Consider the following 16938-nt stretch of genomic DNA (forward strand, 5'->3'; position numbering starts at 1 on the left):
CTGGGCTATTCTGGGCTCTACAGGACTGCAGTACACCATACTGGGCTATACTGAGCTGTACAGGACTGTACTGGACTACACAGGGCTGTACAAGACTGCACTGCACCCTACTGGGCAGCACTGTACCATACTGGTTGGTACTGGGCTATTCTGGGCTGTACCAGGCCACACCGGGCTGTATAACACTGCACTGCACCATACTGGGCTATACTGTGCCATACTGGGCAGCACTGCACCTCACTGGGCTGTACTTATGTTATACTGGGCCTTACAGAGCTGCACCGCACCACACTGGGCTGCAGAGGGCAGCGGTGGGACACACTGGACTATACAGGACTGCACTGGGCCATACTGGGCTGTTATGGGTTATGTGGGTCTATACTGCACCATAGAGCCTGTACCAGGCCATACAGGACTGCACTGGGCCATACTGGGCTGTATTTATGTTATACTAGGACATACAGGTACAGGACCGCAGTGCACCCTACTAGGAAATACTTATGTTATACTGGGCCTTACTGGTTTGTGCTGCACCATACTGGGCTGTACTGACTCTACTGGGCTCTACATGACTGCCCTGCACCATACTGAGACATACAGGGCTGTACAGGCCCACACTGCACCACGCTGGGTTATACGGGGCCGTACTTCTGTTATACTGGGCCGTATGGGTGTGTGCTGCACTGTATGGGGATATACTGGGCCCTACAGGGCCATACTGCACTGCGCCATGCTGGGCTGTACTGGCTGCCCCCTGCCCACCAAGCCTGGACCCCCCCCCCTGCCCCCCACGTCTACAGCCCAGTGGGGCTGAAACCGGGTCCTGCCACCCCATTTCCCAGCAAAAAACAGCATGTTAGGGGAAAAAAAAAAAAAGAATCCAACCATGAATGAATGGTGCAAACACTTTTTTTTTTTTCCATTTTTTTTAATTTTATTTTTTGCTCTAAACCTATAGTTTTTGCCCTGGCGAGGCGGCCCAACTGCCCTTGCTGAGCCCCCGCGGTGCTGCGGCCCCCTCCCAGCTTTGTTTGCAAACTCGTCTTTGGTAACAGAGAAAAAAAAAATAAATAACTCAAGAAGAGACCCAAAACCCAAAAGCATCCCCCCCTCCGAGAAAACAAACAAACAGAACAACCGAAAAGCAACCAGGCGGGTGGGATTAAAACCAAAATAAATTAAAAAATAAATATATATTTATGCCCGAGGCGGGGATTTTAACGGGGAAACGAAGCCGGGGCACGGGGAGGAGGAGGAGGGGGGGGAGCCTAGACGGGGGGCTCGCTGCAGAGCACGATCTCCAGCTCCTTGCGGTACAGCCTGCCGCCGTCGGAGAGGCTCATGATGCTCCGGCGGTAGTTGGTGAGCTGCTGGATGCTCATCTCCTGCGGGTGGGTCGGGGCTCTGCGTGCACCCATGGGTGCTGGCAGCCCCCTGCTCCCTCCGTCCCGGGAGCCGCCGCCGCCTCCTCCTGCCCGGCCTGGGCAGGACCCGTGGGGACGGGGACACGCGGGGAGGGAGGGAGGTGGCCCCCGGGCAGGAGGTGTCCCCCGGGAGGTGCCGGTCCCCAGGGGCTCCGTCCCACCCCGCCGGTCCCCGCTTACCTTCTTGTTCTTCTCGTAGAGGTCCTTCAGCAGCGCGTCCAGCTCGTGCTCGTCGATGAAGCCGCTCCCGTCCTGGCAGGGGGGGACGTGAGCAGGGCACCAGCCCGGGACCATCCCGCGACCCCACGTCTCCCACCCCATGGAGGGATTGGGAAATCTCCCCCAGGGGACCCCCCCAGAGCCGCCACCTACACCAGAACCTCCCCAAAGCATCCCCGGCCCTGCGCAGTGGGGACAGCGCTGCGCCGAGCCGCTCCATCCCCGCATCCCCCTCTTCATCCCCTCGTCCCCCTCTTCACCCCACTTTGTCCCCCTCTTGCCAGGGGCTCCCCACGCCCCCCTCTTCCCCCAGCTCCCTACCTTGTCATAAAACGCGAAGATGGCGTTGAATTCCTCCGAGGAGAGCTTCATCCCCTGGGCAGCGGGAGACGCGGAGGCATGAAGGGGAGCACAGAGGCACATCGCAAACATAGCGTAGGAATTTTATATAATGTATGTAAATATATATTTTACCTGAAACTTAAGAAGGAAGTTCTCTTGCACTGGCAAAAGTCTGAAAAGCAAGGGATGGGTGGAAAATTGTGAGCCAGGCTTCCCAAAACACCGCTCCGGACCAGGCACCACCGCGGTGGCTGAAGTGCTACCGGTGGGCGCAGAGCCCCCGCTCCCAGCCCGCCCAATCTCTGCGATGAGGTGAGAGCCCAATTTGGCCAAAATAACTTTTTTTTTCCCCTCCCTCCTTTTTTTTCCAGGGTCAGTTTTGGGCTGGATCCGTCCCCAAGCCACTGTGGGGCACGGGCAGGGTGGGGGCTCGGAGGGACGGGAGCGCAGCCAGGTGTGGGACGGTGGAGCAGAGGGGACCTGGCGCTTGACGTTGCCTTTCCAGAACGCAGATTCTGGGCTTTCTTCCTTAAAAAACACGGTCAGTGAGGCCAGGTGGGTCCTCACGGTCCCGCCCTGACCCTTCTCCTTCGCAGGGAGACACCGCGGGGTGGAGGAGAGCCAGAGCGACCTCCCGCCAGGCATCTTTTGGGCTTTGTGTCCCTCCCCACCGCCCCGTGGCCTTACCGGGACATCTCGGAGAGCCCCAGCTTCCCGTCCCCGTTCATGTCGAACATCCGCAGCTGCAGGACACAAGCGGCCCCCGGTCACCCACTGCTGCCCCTGCGCCCCCTTCCACCAGCACCGGGGAGGGGAGCGATGGCTCCGGGCTCCCTCCCACCCGCCGTGGGGCAGTGCTGGGACCCCGCGGTCCCACGGGGCCGGGCTGGGGGTCCCCCCGCCGGCTGCCACCTACGATGGTCTGCGTGTACTCCTGCAGCTTGGGCTCGTCGTACGGCCGGTTTGCCTTCTTCAGCAGGTCCGACAAGAAGCCCTGCGGGGACAGGGGCCGCGCCGTCCCGCTGGCTGTCACCCCCCGTGACAGCGGGGACGTCCCCGCGCCCACCCGCTCGCAGCCCACCTTGAGCTCGTTGGCCTCGATGTAGCCGCTGCGGTCCGTGTCGTACCGTCTCCACGCCTGGGAAGGAGCCGCCGTGAGCACCGGCGGGTGTCCCCGCACCGATCCTTACCCCAGCGACACCCCCGATGGGGATGGGGACACCGATCCCACCAGCAACCCGTGGGGCCGGTCACCACCCCGTGCCTCCGTCGTCCCGCCGTGGTGGGTCACCCACGGGGCAGGACGCTTCCTGAGCCGTGGCTTTGTGCCGGAGTTGAGGCGCTATTGTCCTTGCTGTGGCTCACCAAGCGGGTAATTAATATTTAATTACCTTCCCCAATTAAACGGAGCTCTCCGCTCTGCTTTCAGGTGTTGCCTCCAGCTTGGACCTCAGGGTCACTGTCCGAGCGTGGCGTGACGGCCGCCCACCAGACACTGCGGTCCCCTCCAGCCCCAGCTGGGGTCGATTTTACCCCCAAAATTCCTTGGGGACGATTTATCCACCAGGCTGCTTTCCGGGGCCGGTTTTACCCCAAAAAGCAGGGGTTTGGGGCTGCTCGTGAAGAGCATCTCTCCCTGCACCACCGAGTACCAGCGCGAGGTGCTCGGCTGCCCCAAGGTCCCCCGAGGCCAGGTGGATTTCGGTGCCACTTGTTCTGGCAGAGGATCCGGGCACCGCAGCGGTGGGGAAGGTCCACGCGCCGCCCGCCCCGCTCACCTCCATGAACTCCGCGCTGGAGCCCACGTGCTGGCGGAAACACAGCAGGAAATTCTCCTCCGTGGGCAGGATCTGGGCCAGCTGTGGGGAGCGTGAGGGTCAGCGGGGACCGCGGGCATCAGCGGGGCACCACGAGCTCACGGTGCCCTGCTCGCGGCCCCGACCCAGCTTTGCCGAGCGCCTCCCCACCCGGCTGCACTGCCGGTCCCACAGCCCCGTCCTCCTCCTCCTCCATCGCTCACCTCGGCCATCTCGATTTTGCCGTCCGCGTTTTTGTCGTACTTGTGCATGAACTCCTTCATCTTGTCGCCCAGCTTGTCCTTCCGGGAGTCCTGCTGGCAGCGAGAGGGGTCAGGAGCATTTTCCCTGCCTTGCTGTCAAAACCCTGAGCTGTTCTTCCCTTCCCATCCCTCCAGGAGAGGGGACGCAGGACATGCAGCCCAGCCGGGATGACATCGAATGGCACAAGTGACACAGCCACCAGCGTCCCAGCACGACCAGGACACGGGGGACCATCGTCCGGGAGCCCCCAGCCTCAGCTTCCCATGCGGACCCGTGCCTCAGTTTCCCCCCACCCTTCAGGAAGCCCTGCAGCTCCCCTGATGTTTTTAACCAGGGCTTCTTCGCTCAGGGCACGCTGCCACCGACCTGGCGGTGTGCCAGTCCCTTCCCAGGGGGGGGTCCCCACCCGCGGGACCACGCGGTGATCCAGCACAGCGGTCCCACCGCTCTCCCAGCCATTCCCCAGCGAGATGCATCTGCCAGCGGCCCAAAATTTGGGGCAGGAGGGACGTGGGGAAGGAGGGAGCAAAGCCAGGAGAGCCCCTTACCACCCCGGCCCCCTTCCGAGCGCTTTCCAGCTCCTGGAAGAAGTTTTCCAGCTCCTTGCCTTCGATGTAGCCATTTCCTGGGGAGGAAATTTTAAAAAAAGGGAGCTAAACCCCTCGGGTGTTTTCCAGGGCAGGGATGCTGCCGGGGGATGTTTAATTAAACCTCTCGGTCCTGCCCGAGCATCCTCCAGCCAGGGCCTTCGGGAAACGGCGCAGCCCCGGGGTGGGACGGAGAGGTGGCCGAGGGACGGGTTCCTCGGCGCTGCCACCCACCAGAAATCCTCCTGCCCACACCTGGCACCGCTGGGGCGGCCGCACTGGCTTTCCTCCCCCTTTCCTCCGCACTGCCTGACCGACGGCGAGCTCAGGCTCTTCCTTGCAGGCATCCATAGCACGGCCCCCTCCCCCCAAAACCCCCCAATCCCTCCCCGTTTCAGCCTCGGAGGCTGCTCAGGGCTTGAACCATCGGTGCCGGCGGACCCCAGGCAGTGGCTCCACCACGGTGCCCGCAGCCGGGCGGGGGTCCCGCTGGGACGAGGGGGTGGGCACCAGCCCGGTGGGACCCTGGGCTCCTTCTTCTGCAGGGATTTCGCCTCTGTCACCCAGCCAAGGTCACGGCCGTGGCGCCTCCTTCCCAGCAGGGACCTCCTCGCCCTGCAGCCTCGCCAGGGATGGGCACCAGCCCCTCGCTGCACCTCTCCCGCTGCCCCCCCGGCTGGTTTCGTCCTCCCCACGGGGACGCCCACCTTTGGGTGCCCCCCGCAGCCCCAGCGCCCTGCAGGGGGGTTACGGCACCCTGGGGACACGTCCCCGAGACTGGGGACAGAGCTGAGGGGGAGGCAGCTCCATGGGTGCAGGGGGGAGGAATCAGCGGTGGGGCTGAGCTGGGAGAGGAACGACCCCAAAAACCCATCGCCTGACCCCAAAAACCCATTGCCTGGCGCCTCCTGCACGGGCTGCCGCTCGCTTCGGGGGCGAGCTGCTGCCCGCAGAGCGCCGCGGGGATGCTCGGGGGTGCCCCTGGCCACCCCACCGCGAGCCCCGCCACGTCCCCGTGCCACCGCCACGCGGGTCCCCCGGGCACGCAGCGAGCCCTGCGCGGCCACCGGGCACCCCCTGGCCCTGGTGCAGTGGGGCCGGGGGCCGGCAGCGGCAGCCCCGGGGAGGGGGCAGCTGCAGCAGCTGGAATGGGCTGCGGGGCACCCGGGGCTGCTTGCCTTTTCCTTTTTTTTTTTTTTGTTCTTTTCAGCATTATTTTTGCTTCTTCTTTCCACTTTTTTGCCCCCTTTTTTTTTTGCCAATTTCATTCTTTTTTTTCGCCTTTTTTTTGCCAGTATGATTTACCCTTTTTTTGCCCTTTTTGCCAATTTGTTTTGCCCTTTCTTGCCAGTTTGTTTTAGCCTTTTTTTTTGCCAGTTTGTTTTGCCTTTTTTTGCCCTTTTTTGACAGTTCATTTTGCTTTTTTTTGCTAATTTGTTTTGTCATTTTTTCCCTTTTTTTCCCCGATTTGTTTTGCCCTGTTTCCCCCTTTTTTGCCAATTTGTTTTACCTTTTTTTTTTTTGCCAATTTGCTTTACCTTTTTTTCCCCTTTTTTGCCAATTTGCTTTACCTTTTTTTCCCCTTTTTTGCCAATTTGCTTTACCTTTTTTTCCCCTTTTTTGCCAATTTGCTTTACCTTTTTTTCCCCTTTTTTGCCAATTTGCTTTACCTTTTTTTCCCCTTTTTTGCCAATTTGCTTTACCTTTTTTTCCCCTTTTTTGCCAATTTGCTTTACCTTTTTTTCCCCCCTTTTTTGCCAATTTGCTTTACCTTTTTTTCCCCCCTTTTTTGCCAATTTGCTTTACCTTTTTTTCCCCCTTTTTTGCCAATTTGTTTTACCTTTTTTTCCCCTTTTTTGCCAATTTGCTTTACCTTTTTTTCCCCCTTTTTTGCCAATTTGCTTTACCTTTTTCCCCCCCTTTTTTGCCAATTTGCTTTACCTTTTTTTCCCCTTTTTTGCCAATTTGCTTTACCTTTTTTTCCCCTTTTTTGCCAATTTGCTTTACCTTTTTTTTGCCCCCTTTTTTTCCCCTTTTTTGCTAAATTGTTTTACCTTTTTTCCCCCCCCGTTTTGCCAAATTGTTTTACCTCCCCCCCCCCCCCCCGTTTTTGCCAATTTGTTTTGCTTTTTTTCCCCCTTTTTTGCCAATTTAAGTAGCCTTTTTTTTTTTTTCTCCCCGCAACACATCACATTTAAATTTTTTCCCCTCTTTCTCACAATCCCCCTGCTCTCCCCCAGCAGCAGCAGCAGGGCACGGAGCAGCTCCCCACCCCACCCCACCCCACCCCACCCCATCCCCGCGCACCGGGCCAGAGGGGGGGGGGGGGCTGCGGCCGGGACCCCCGACCCCCCCCCCCCCCCGGTCCCCCTTCCCCCCGTCCCCCCGCACTGACCGTCGGCGTCGAAGTGCCGCCACACGTCGAGGAACTGGGACGCGCTCAGCTCGGCCAGGTGCAGGTGCGGGGGCCGCCCCCCCCCTGCGGGGCCGCCGCCTCCCTGCCGGCCATGCTCCGCCGCTGCCGCCGCCGCCGCCGCCGCCCGCTTTTATACCGGGACGGGCGGGGCGCGGCCGCCAGGGGGAGCCGGGCACGGGGCCACGGCGGCCGGGGCGGGGGGAGAGGGGGACGGGGGGGTGGGCCCGGCCTGGGGGCGTCCTGTGCCGCCTGCCCCATCCTGTGCCACCTGCCCCTGCCCTATGTCACCTGCCCCTGCCTTGTGTCACCTGTCCTTGTCCTGTTCCACCTGCCCTGCCACATATCGTCTACCCCTCGCCTATGTCACCTGCCCCTGCCCAATATCATCTACCCCTGTCCTGTGCCACCTGCCCCTGTCCTGTGCTACCTGCCCCGTGCCACCTGCCCTTGTCCTGTGTCACCTGCCACCCCCTGCCCCATGTCACCTGCCCCATGTCACCTAGCCTTGCCCCATCACTTACCCCTGCCTATGCCACCTACCCTTCTCATCACACCTGCCCTCTGTCACCTACCCCTGGCCAGCGCCACCTACCCCTGTCCTATGTCACCTGCCCCTGCCTCACATCACCTCCCCCTGCCCTCACACCTCCCCCTGTCCCACACCTAGCCCTGCTCTGTGCCACCAACTGCGTGCCCTGTGCCACCTAGCCCTACTCTGTCGCCTCCCCCTGCCGTATCACCTCCCCCTGCCCTGTCACCCTGCCCTGTCCCCCTCTCCTCCCCATCACTCTGTCCCTTCCTCCCTGCACCACCAGCCCCTGCCCGTGTCACCCAGCCCTGTCTGTCCCCACGTCCCTGCCCCATGTCCCCGTGTCCCTGTGCCGTGCCACCAACAGGTGAGGGACAATGCCAGCGGCCAAGTGCCACCTGTGCCCCCCCAGACACCAAACCTGCCCCCTGTGCCCACTTTTTGAGGAAGAAGCAATGAGTTTTAACTAGGAGCAATCAGTTTTATTCCACAAAAGTCCCCGTGTGGGGACGTGCAGGATCTGGCCCCCAGGCTTTGCCCGCCCTGCCGGGGGGCTTTGGGGCGAGGGGGGAGCACTCCCCGCCCCGTGTCCCCAGCTCCCCGGGTGGCAGGGACCTTCCCCACGCCAGGCAGCATCCCCTGGCTTCTGTCACCGCCGGCCGGTGGGGAGCCGTTGTCATGGCTACGGGGGGGGAAATGATAATTCGCATCCCGAAGGCTCAGCCGATGATGGACGTGCTTAATTAATGACGAGGATGGACGTGCTTAATTAATGAGAAGGACACAGGGCAGTGCAGGCGGGTGTGGGGCAGGGGCTTCGCGTCCCACTGGCGCCCATAGGGTGAGCAGGGGGCCGAGGGGCCGCCCCGAGGTGCTGAGGCTTTTGGGATTGGGTTTGGGGGCTCGGTGCAATGGATACGGCCCCGAGCCCGGTGGTGCTGGGACAAGATGCAGGCACGGGAAGGGAGATGCTGCGCCAGCATCCATCAGGACGGATCCATGCCGGGATGCTGAGAGCAGCCTCAGAGTGGGCACAGAGGCACCAACAGGTGCCTTCGCTATTCATTTTACAGTTTCTGCACCCCCAAAAAACTTCCTTTTCCCTTGGGAGCAAGATTCCTCTCTCTACCCCCTTGCTTTTCCTTCCCCCTCCCTTCAAAACTTTGCCACCGAGAGAGGCGAGAGGATGGGGACAAGAGCATCAAGTCTTTGTCAAGAAGATCTAAGTTTTGGGGAGAAATACACCAGAGCCCCCTCAGTTCAAATGCAGATTTTTGGTAAAGAGAAACATCTAAAGGACTTCTGATAACCTGAAGGCAAAGCACACGTGCAGGTGCCGAGCAAGAACAAGCTTTATTTCCTCCGTTTCCTCCCCACGCACCATCCCCCACTTGCACTGCTGCAGTCCAGCCTTCTGAAACTCATCAGCCATGACGATGGTTGGACCCCAAATCCCCTCATTAACCCCATATATCCCTCCCTCCCCCAAAGCACGACTTCCGAAGCACCCAGTGCCGCACCCCACCCACCCCTCGCAGCGCCAGAAGGCCGGGTGCTCAGAGTTCAGGCTCCCCAAGTCACCCCTGGGTGGAAGAAGAGCCCCCAGATGTCACCAGGCTCCAGTGCTATTTCAAAAATATTTCTACGGAATGATTTGGCAAAAGGAGTTAGGCATGGGGTAGATTTTCGGATGAAACCCCAGGCTGTAGCCATGCACAGGGTTTCACCCCAAAAGCCCCTTCTGGAGGGGCCGAGGGCTGTGCCTGGGCAGAGGAGCGCACCCAGCCACCCCCGGGCAGGTCCTGGTGCCAGGCTCCCTGGGGACTCCCGCCTGGCTCAGGAAGGGCCAGCGCCACACAGGATTTCGGGAATTATCTGGCCTCTCTCTGCCCTGTGACAAGCACGTGCTGGAAACAAGCCTGAGAAGGGAGCAGGCGAAGCCGGCTCCTCGCTCACACACGCCAGTTTTTGTGTCTCGGTGCTGCTAGACCTGAAAGGGCCACGGCTTTATAGAGGGGCTGGAGTCTCCTTGCTGCGGCACGTTGTCACCAGGACTGGTCCCTGGGGAGCTGTGAGTCGCATGGGACGAGGCACTGGCTCAGAGGGCACCTCCAAATGCAAGGAGGTGCTGAAAGAGTGACCCAGCCAGCAGGATGCCGCCCCGCATCCCTGCACGGCCTCCGCACCCGAAATCGCGGCGTGAGGGGCTCCAAGCCCACCGGACCAGCTCACCCAGCCACAGCATCCTCCCGTGTCCCAGCCAAAGGGGCGTCCCAGCAGGACGAGCCTGCCCCGGGGGGTGGCAGCAGCCATAAACAACTGCTCAGCTGAATTTCGGCAGGCAGACTGGGAGCTCCCCACGCCGAGCTGGGTGTCTTCGGTTCACGCCGCTGTGTCAGCCGCCAGCAGCTCTGACGGTGACGGGCTTTGTGGCGAGCTCCAGGATAAATGAATGGAGAAGGCTACCTGATAATTACAGTCGCTGTTTCACACCCAGCTGCAGCCGCTGCGCAGCTCGGCCTTTGGGGAATAAGGAACAGTGCTTCGTTAGGGCGCATAGCCACCCTTCCCTGGCAGATCGGCGGCATGCTGGTAAAAGGGAAGGGGACGGCCTCTGGTCTGTCTCGTGCTCTCTGCTACGTTCATTTTCTTCGTGAAAGAGCACCAGGAAAACCAAACCAGTGCCCATTCCCCCCTAATTCCCGCTGTAATGTCACCTCAGTCAACACCATGAACCACCGGTGCTGCAGGAGCACAAATTTGGGGTGAAGCTGGCTCAGATGGTGACCGCTCCATCCTGGGACACCAAAACCCAGCCTGGAGGGTGCAGGGGGCCGGGGGCAGGCAGCAAACGGCCACGGAGCCGGGCGGTGAGCTGAGGGCGTCCCGGGGTGCAGAGACCACAGCAGCCCCTTGGAGCGCACGGGGGTGCCGCAGTTTGCTTGGCAGCATCGCTTGCTCCATCCGCACTGGTCTCACCTGCGGCCTGCCCTGTTTTTTGTACCTGGGTCCTCATCCAAAACTCAGTCTGTCTCTGGGCTTCCAGTGGCTTTGGAGCAGGTGCTAACCAGGCATCCCCAGCAGACACCGAGCCCCATGCCCGTCTCTCCAGCTTGCTCCCGGCTCGGTGCGATGGGAACGACCTGTAGTAGGGGCAGGAGCCCCACGGCAGCCCCACAGAGCCTATGGTGCCAAGGGACACACAGCTCTGGGGATCTGCGAGGGGTCGGCGGGGGCTGTTTGGTGCCAGAACACTGCTAAGGCCTTCCTTGGCCAAGAAGGGAGCTGGCTGCTACCCAGGGGTCGTCACGGCAAGTTTCAAAGCAAATCCTGGCCGAAGCACGGGGACAAGATTCCTGACATGTTCACAACCACGACAGCGGGAGGGGACAATCTCACCCCAGCACTCTCTGGCGTCCACGTGCTGTTATATGAAGGTAAGTGGCTGCGGTCGGGGGGAGCGGGGGCTCTCCCCGAGGCGGGCGGCGAGGCGCGCCACCAGCCTGCGCAGGGCTTCAGCCCGCGCCGCCGAGACGCGCAGCACGGCCTCGTGGCTGGTTTTCTCCGGGCTGCTGTAGCTCGTCGCCGCCCTGTTGGTGATGAGGGACAGCCCGAGGACGCGGAGGCCACAGTGCCTGGCGACGATGACTTCTGGGACAGTGCTCATGCCTGCGGTAGTGGAGGAGAGGACCGGGATGAGTCGGAAGGGTCGGGACTGGCACCAAAATGAGCTCTCCCCAAGGCTCCTGGCCATGGCCCTGTCTCATTCCCTGCAGCTCTCTGGCTCTGATGGCTGAAGGCTGCAGCACTGCCGGGCTCTGGGTGCCCGCAGGCTCCCTGCCTCTCCCTAAGGTGCATCAGGCTGCTTGCAGCCCTGCCACGAGGAGCACTGATGTGCTGTGTCATTCGTTCGGTTCTCAAAAGGATATCACAAAGAAGAACTGCTGTGGGCAGCTGAGCTCCCTTCCTCACATACAGCAGACCTGCACGTGCTAAGGAACAGCCTTCCACGAGCTGTTTCAATGACCCAGGACGCCCTGAATCACGGCCTGGAGGAACCTGGGGACCCTAACACTTACCTTCCTTGTGCACAGGCCGGAAGCTTTCCACATCTGCCCTTCCTAAACCGCCCAGACTCCTGTGGAGGACTGCTCTGTACGGAAGGGGCACAGAGCAAAGAGCACCACAGTGTTAAAAATAACAGAAAAGCACTGTTTGTGATTGGGTCCCACCGAAGTGGAGCCACTCGAGTGTGGGAGATTTGTTGTTTGGGAAATAGGCAGGTTTTGCTGCACCCCTTGTCCTGGACAGCCCTAAGCACACAGAGCTGTGCTGCAGAGCCATCCTAGGAGATGCACCAAGCAATCAGGAATACATTTCTCTAGGCCTAGGAGACTTGGATGGAGACCAAAGACTGGGAAGAGTCATCCATGGGCAGAACAAGTTATTTAAGCTCCTGTCCGACCCCACAAGACCAGCCCGTGCCTCTTACCCACAGCATCTGCCCCCAGGGCCTGCAGCACACGGCTCTCGGCGATGGTTTCATAGGAGGGACCGGCCAGCATGCAGTACACCCCTACGTGGACGAAGCTCTGGAAGCCCAGCTCCTGCGCGCTCTCCATCGCCAGGCCGAGCAGATCTGGGTCGTAAGCATCAGACATGCAGGGAAACCTCACGCCAAGCCTGCAGGGCAGGAGAGGGCACAGCGAGGCTGGCATCGCTGCCACTCCTGCCAGATCTGACCCACTGAAGCCCTCCGCATGCCTTTTGGAAGGTCTGGCTTCAGGTCTGGTTTTGGTTCCTGGCACAGCAGGATCACACATGAGGAGAGGAGCAGGTGCAGGAGCTCCAAGGCCACATTTAACTTTCATTCTCTGCTTCAAAGCTGGGTCTCCTACTTGCTCTGGATCTTAAGACAGCAGCTCATTCCTGCTGAGTTATCCCGGTCCTGCTCCTGCCTGAATCCTACCATTGAGTCACGCACAGCAGCAGTGATAGCAAGGGCTGGTGCACTGCTGCTAGCTGCAAACCAGCTCCCAGCCGCGTTCCCCAGCTCAGTTCAGCTGGGTGGATCCGGTCCCTCACCCAGGCTACTGAAGCTCTGGCAGGCTTTCATGTTCCTCCAGTTGAACGCTTAGGGCAGTAGGTGGCTTATTTTGTGCTCATAAGCCCTAAAACATTATAAACAAACAACTTTCCTATCTGCTCTAAGGGAATAAGTATTCATCAGCATGAAAATTGCTTCCTTCCTGAAGGACACCCAGCAATGCCAAGGCTGGTCTCTAATTTACTAAATCAAACCCCGAGATTCTTGCCTGTATTCCCTTTCCACATCACTTCGTTGCCTCCAGTTTTTCTGTTGTGCTCAGATAAACCCTTCCTGGTGGCTGAGTTGGACTGCCTTTTAGAAAGGGTTTGCTCTTGTGAATCAGCTTGCAAAGTATTTCAGGACCCTTTGCCCGTTCTGACACCTCGGCCAGCACCACAGAAGCCCCCAGGCGCTGCAGCCTGCACCAGGAAGGTGCCTCTGGGGGCACTCAGACAGCTGTGCTGCCTTTGAATGCCGTCCAGACGAAGGTATTGTTTGGTCGGTGCTTTTCCTCCTGCTCCTGAGCAATTAGCCAAGTCCAGAGAGCTGCAAGCACTCCTCCACGCGGCTTCTTTGCTTTTGATCATTTTTCCTCCAACCCCCAACAATACCTATGGAGACATCAGGGTGTTCTGCTTTAGATGGGCTCTGTCCTAGGCTAGAAGAGGCCATCGAGCCCAACCTCCTGCCCAAAGCGGCTGTGTCCAGTGACAGCAGCAGCCCGGCGGTGAGGACGTGTTACCAGCCCCTGTGCTCAGCCCGCGGGGAGGATCCTGCACGCCCAGCACCGGATCCCTCTGCCCCAGCTCACGGCTCCCAGATCCAGAGGCCTCCGGGGAGGCTGCCAGGACAACCACCTCCCACCAGGCTGCTGCCTGCAGGGGAGCCGTGATGCTAACGAAGGCTCCCCAGTTTAATGAGCTGCTTACACGGGTGGCGTTGGTTCCCCTGGGGGGAGCTGGGTCCAACCTCCACCTCTCAGCATTCGTCAGCAGGCAAAACCGGCAGCCTGAGGCTGGGGTAGGAAAGGATTCGCTGGCAGCACGGGGCTGAGGGCTTAGCCAGGGACTAGGAAATATGCAATTAGCTGTAGGACCACTTAACTCCAACGTGGGCCAGTAGGAAATGAAATGGAAGAGGAGCTGAGCTGCAAGTCCACAAACATCCCACCCTCTCTTTCTGCTCGCCTCGCCCCGCTGCGGGAGGAGGAGGACTTCTTACCTCTCATCGTTTGGCCCATGCAGCGGGTTCTGCCCTCCCAAGCCAAACATGCTGATGTGGTCTCTGATGAACATGATGTCCCCCACCTGGAAGTGGTGGTTCAGTCCCCCGGCAGCATTTGTGGTAATCAAGACCTCCACCCCCAGGAGAGAGAAGACCCTGACGGGAAAGGCGACCTGCAGGGACCAAAGGCATACATAGGGTGAAGACCACAAGGCTCAGCTCAGGTGTTTGGTATTCCAGGAACACGGCGCGAGGTTGGGCTTCGCATGGGTGGTATTGCTAGATCAACTGAGAAGATGCAAGGATGCAAAGAAGAAAGAAATCAGAGCGGACCGCTAGTGAAATCAAAGTTCAAACAGGCATTAGGTAGCTGGTCAATTGTCCCTGTTCAACTACAAACAGCAGCAGGAAAAGACATGACGACTGTGACCATCAGCATTAAGAGCGTAGGAAGGATGGGGAGAAAAGAGGCAGAGCAGACGGTTCGAACCAGCCTGCAGTGCCCTTCCTGGGGAGAAGGAGGGTTTGCAGGCAGCTCACGCTGTGCAGAAAGAGGCCTCCATGAGCCCACAGGGAGATAAACCAACCCTTTTCTCCGATTTTAAATTCCCCCTAATTTAAATAAAAATACTTCTAAAGTTTTTAAACATATTAAAAGCTAATTCTGAAATGAATACCATTAAAATTCGAGCCCACATTTATTACAGATGCACTCAGGTCAAATAAATGCAGCACAAAAAGAATATGCAGATAATTTTTTGCTCGCTGGCAAGGCCTTGCAGAGATCAAACCGCTGTGCTGATTGGAGAAACTACTTACGCACATGGACCTGGAGCTTAATTGATACACCAGCTTCTTTACAGCAACGATGCATTTTGCAGAAGTACAGAGAGTGCCTTCTTCATTTTGGCTTATTCACACTAGTCTGCATCAGTAACCTGCTTATTGGGAGTTAAAGAACTACTGGGAACTGAAAAAAATAAAAAAAGTTTGATCTTGAGGAGTAAGGAAAGAACGGGAGTGATAGCTGTTGTTTCTAAAATGCTAAGGAAACTGTGAGCAGAAATGATTTCCTAACTACGGACATTAGCAAATGAGTTAATTTTAATAGACAAACATGTTTTGATAACCTGGTTTTGGATCAAGTACGTTAAAATAGTTTTGTTCTATAAAAGATGCGTTGCCAAGAATTACAGTTTGTATCCATATGCCAACTGACCTTGGCCACAAGTAAAACCTCAGACCCAACCAAATAAGAGAGAACCCACTAAACTATCAGCCAGTAAGGGATATTTGGGTTTCCTAACAGAAATCTACATAGGGGCAATAGTAGGGAACATGAATACTAGGAAACTCCCATAGCTCCGCGTGTGAACTGGGAGACTACATCAAATTATACCAGCTGATGAGTTCTTTCTATGGGGAAAAAAAAAGCCTGAAACTATACAAACGTGAAAAGATGAAAATAGATTATTCCTATTAATCAGTTTCCTGGCTGCTGCTTCGAACCATGATTGAACTGACCGAGTGGAGCCACGTGAATTAACCTGCCTCGCACCCTACATGGCTTTGTGGCTGCCCAGCACCAGCTCCGCCTGGAGGAAGCTCTCACTTTCAATTCCCGATTTAATTTTATTTTTGTGGGAGAAATCCATTCGTACTCTCAGTGCCAGAACTACCCCCCCGCAGCTAACCATCAGAGCAAGCGGTTGCTTTCACCTCTTTGCAAAAACCTCTTTTGCTGCAGGAATGATTTGCTTGAGGACTCACCGCGCTGCCGGAGTACCCTTCGTAGGAGTGGAAGCGCCCCTGCATGCACACGCACGGCTGCCCGCTCAGCTCCCCGAACACCAGCCTGCCCGCGTGCCCTGCGACTGGAAGGGAACGGTGTCACTGCGGGTACCGGGCTCGGGGTCTTGGGTTCTGGAGGGATTTGTCGACTGATTATGGGTTACAGCATGGCCAAGCGCTGCAGAGCTGGGGGCTGGAAGGTAAATACCAATGACAAAGTACAAAACCATGTTTTTGTTTGGTTTGGGGTTTTTGAAATCTTCCCGGCTCTTGTCCTACCATTCAGCCTGATGAGACCACTGCTCCTGGAGCACGCCACCAGAAGGAGCTCTGGCAGTGTGAGGAGCTGATGTTGGTGCATCTGAGATGTTGATTTCTGCTCACTGGCAGGTGGACCAAGAACACAGCATCTCATTGTGCCCTACAGAGTCGTGAGACGCTCAGAACAAGCAGCCAGGTGTGAATTTGCACTGACAGCCTGCGGCTGATATTACCATTTCTTGAGTTTCCTTCTATCTAAGAAGGCTTTTCTTTCAGTTATAGAATCATAGAAATGTTTAGGTTGGAAAAGGCCATCAAAGTCACCAAGTCCACCCATCAACCTGGCCTAACAAGTCCCACCACTAAACCACGTCCCTTAGCGCCACGTCCACATGTCCCTGAAACACATCGGGGATTGGAGACACTACCACTTCCCTGGGCAGCCCGTTCCAATGCTTGACCACCCTCTCCATGAAGAAATTCTTCCTAATATTCAACTAAACCTCCCCTGGTACAACTAGGGTCCATTAATCAACAGGAAGTCTTCCTTGGTGGTAGCACAGTTTAGTTACAGCTATCACATGAAGGTGTGGTGCCTGGTATGGGACAAGGGCTCGTGGATGTTACTGAAACTGGGGTCACGACGCAGCTCTGTGAGCGCACATTTCCCCACCGAGGGACACTTTGTGCCCAAAGCCAAGAGCTGAGGGAAGGGGTGGGTGTTGGTCTGAGTTGTCTACGTCTCTCCTGCTGCTGCTGGATGGGTTGCTGATGCCCGGGGTCGTGCCAACCTGTGCTCCGTGGGAAGTGGGGGATGTCCTCGTACGGAAAGACTGCCTTCTTGTCTAGCACCTCAGCCAGATCGCCCAGCCCGGACCCGCAGATGATCGCCGTCTTCGGGCGCTGAGCAGTGCGGGCTCGTAACCAATCTGCTGTTTCCTTGCACACCTCATAGCTGTTCCTGCAGAAGGAGAAGAGGTCAGTGAACCTGTCAGG

At 58.0% G+C, this 16938-nt stretch overlaps 2 protein-coding genes across 2 annotated transcripts; both read right to left on the minus strand.

Annotated features, from left to right (window-relative positions):
- Nucleotides 1-918: 918 nt before the first annotated feature.
- CALB2 (calbindin 2) lies at nucleotides 919-9009 on the minus strand. Its single transcript, XM_067004589.1, has 12 exons — nucleotides 8959-9009; nucleotides 7028-7175; nucleotides 4594-4670; nucleotides 4006-4098; nucleotides 3764-3844; nucleotides 3067-3123; nucleotides 2902-2979; nucleotides 2673-2728; nucleotides 2118-2157; nucleotides 1965-2018; nucleotides 1605-1676; nucleotides 919-1385 (listed from the first exon to the last, which is right to left on the minus strand). Exons 1-12 carry the CDS (start codon nucleotides 9007-9009, stop codon nucleotides 1269-1271), a joined length of 924 nt encoding a protein of 307 aa, XP_066860690.1. The 3' UTR covers nucleotides 919-1268.
- A 1409-nt stretch (nucleotides 9010-10418) lies between these two features.
- PNP (purine nucleoside phosphorylase) lies at nucleotides 10419-16938 on the minus strand (the record flags this gene model as incomplete). Its single annotated transcript, XM_067004247.1, has 5 exons — nucleotides 10419-11246; nucleotides 12070-12260; nucleotides 13888-14063; nucleotides 15661-15764; nucleotides 16734-16938. Coding segments are annotated over 5 exons (918 nt in total), but the record flags the coding sequence as incomplete, so codon positions are not given.

This window comes from Anser cygnoides, chromosome 12 (assembly GCF_040182565.1).
Source record: "Anser cygnoides isolate HZ-2024a breed goose chromosome 12, Taihu_goose_T2T_genome, whole genome shotgun sequence".
In the NCBI taxonomy this organism is placed as follows: Eukaryota; Metazoa; Chordata; class Aves; order Anseriformes; family Anatidae; genus Anser; species Anser cygnoides.

Coding starts and splice junctions, on each gene's coding strand:
- CALB2 (XM_067004589.1), bottom strand. CDS start 9,009: ATGGCTGATGAGTTTCAGAAGGCTGGACTGCAGCAGTGCAAGTGGGGG. Junction 2,158..2,672: donor GGGCTCTCCGAGATGTCCCG/GTAAGGCCACGG, acceptor CTTGCTTTTCAG/ACTTTTGCCAGTGCAAGAGA. Junction 1,677..1,964: donor TCTTCGCGTTTTATGACAAG/GTAGGGAGCTGG, acceptor CCCCCCTGCCAG/GACGGGAGCGGCTTCATCGA.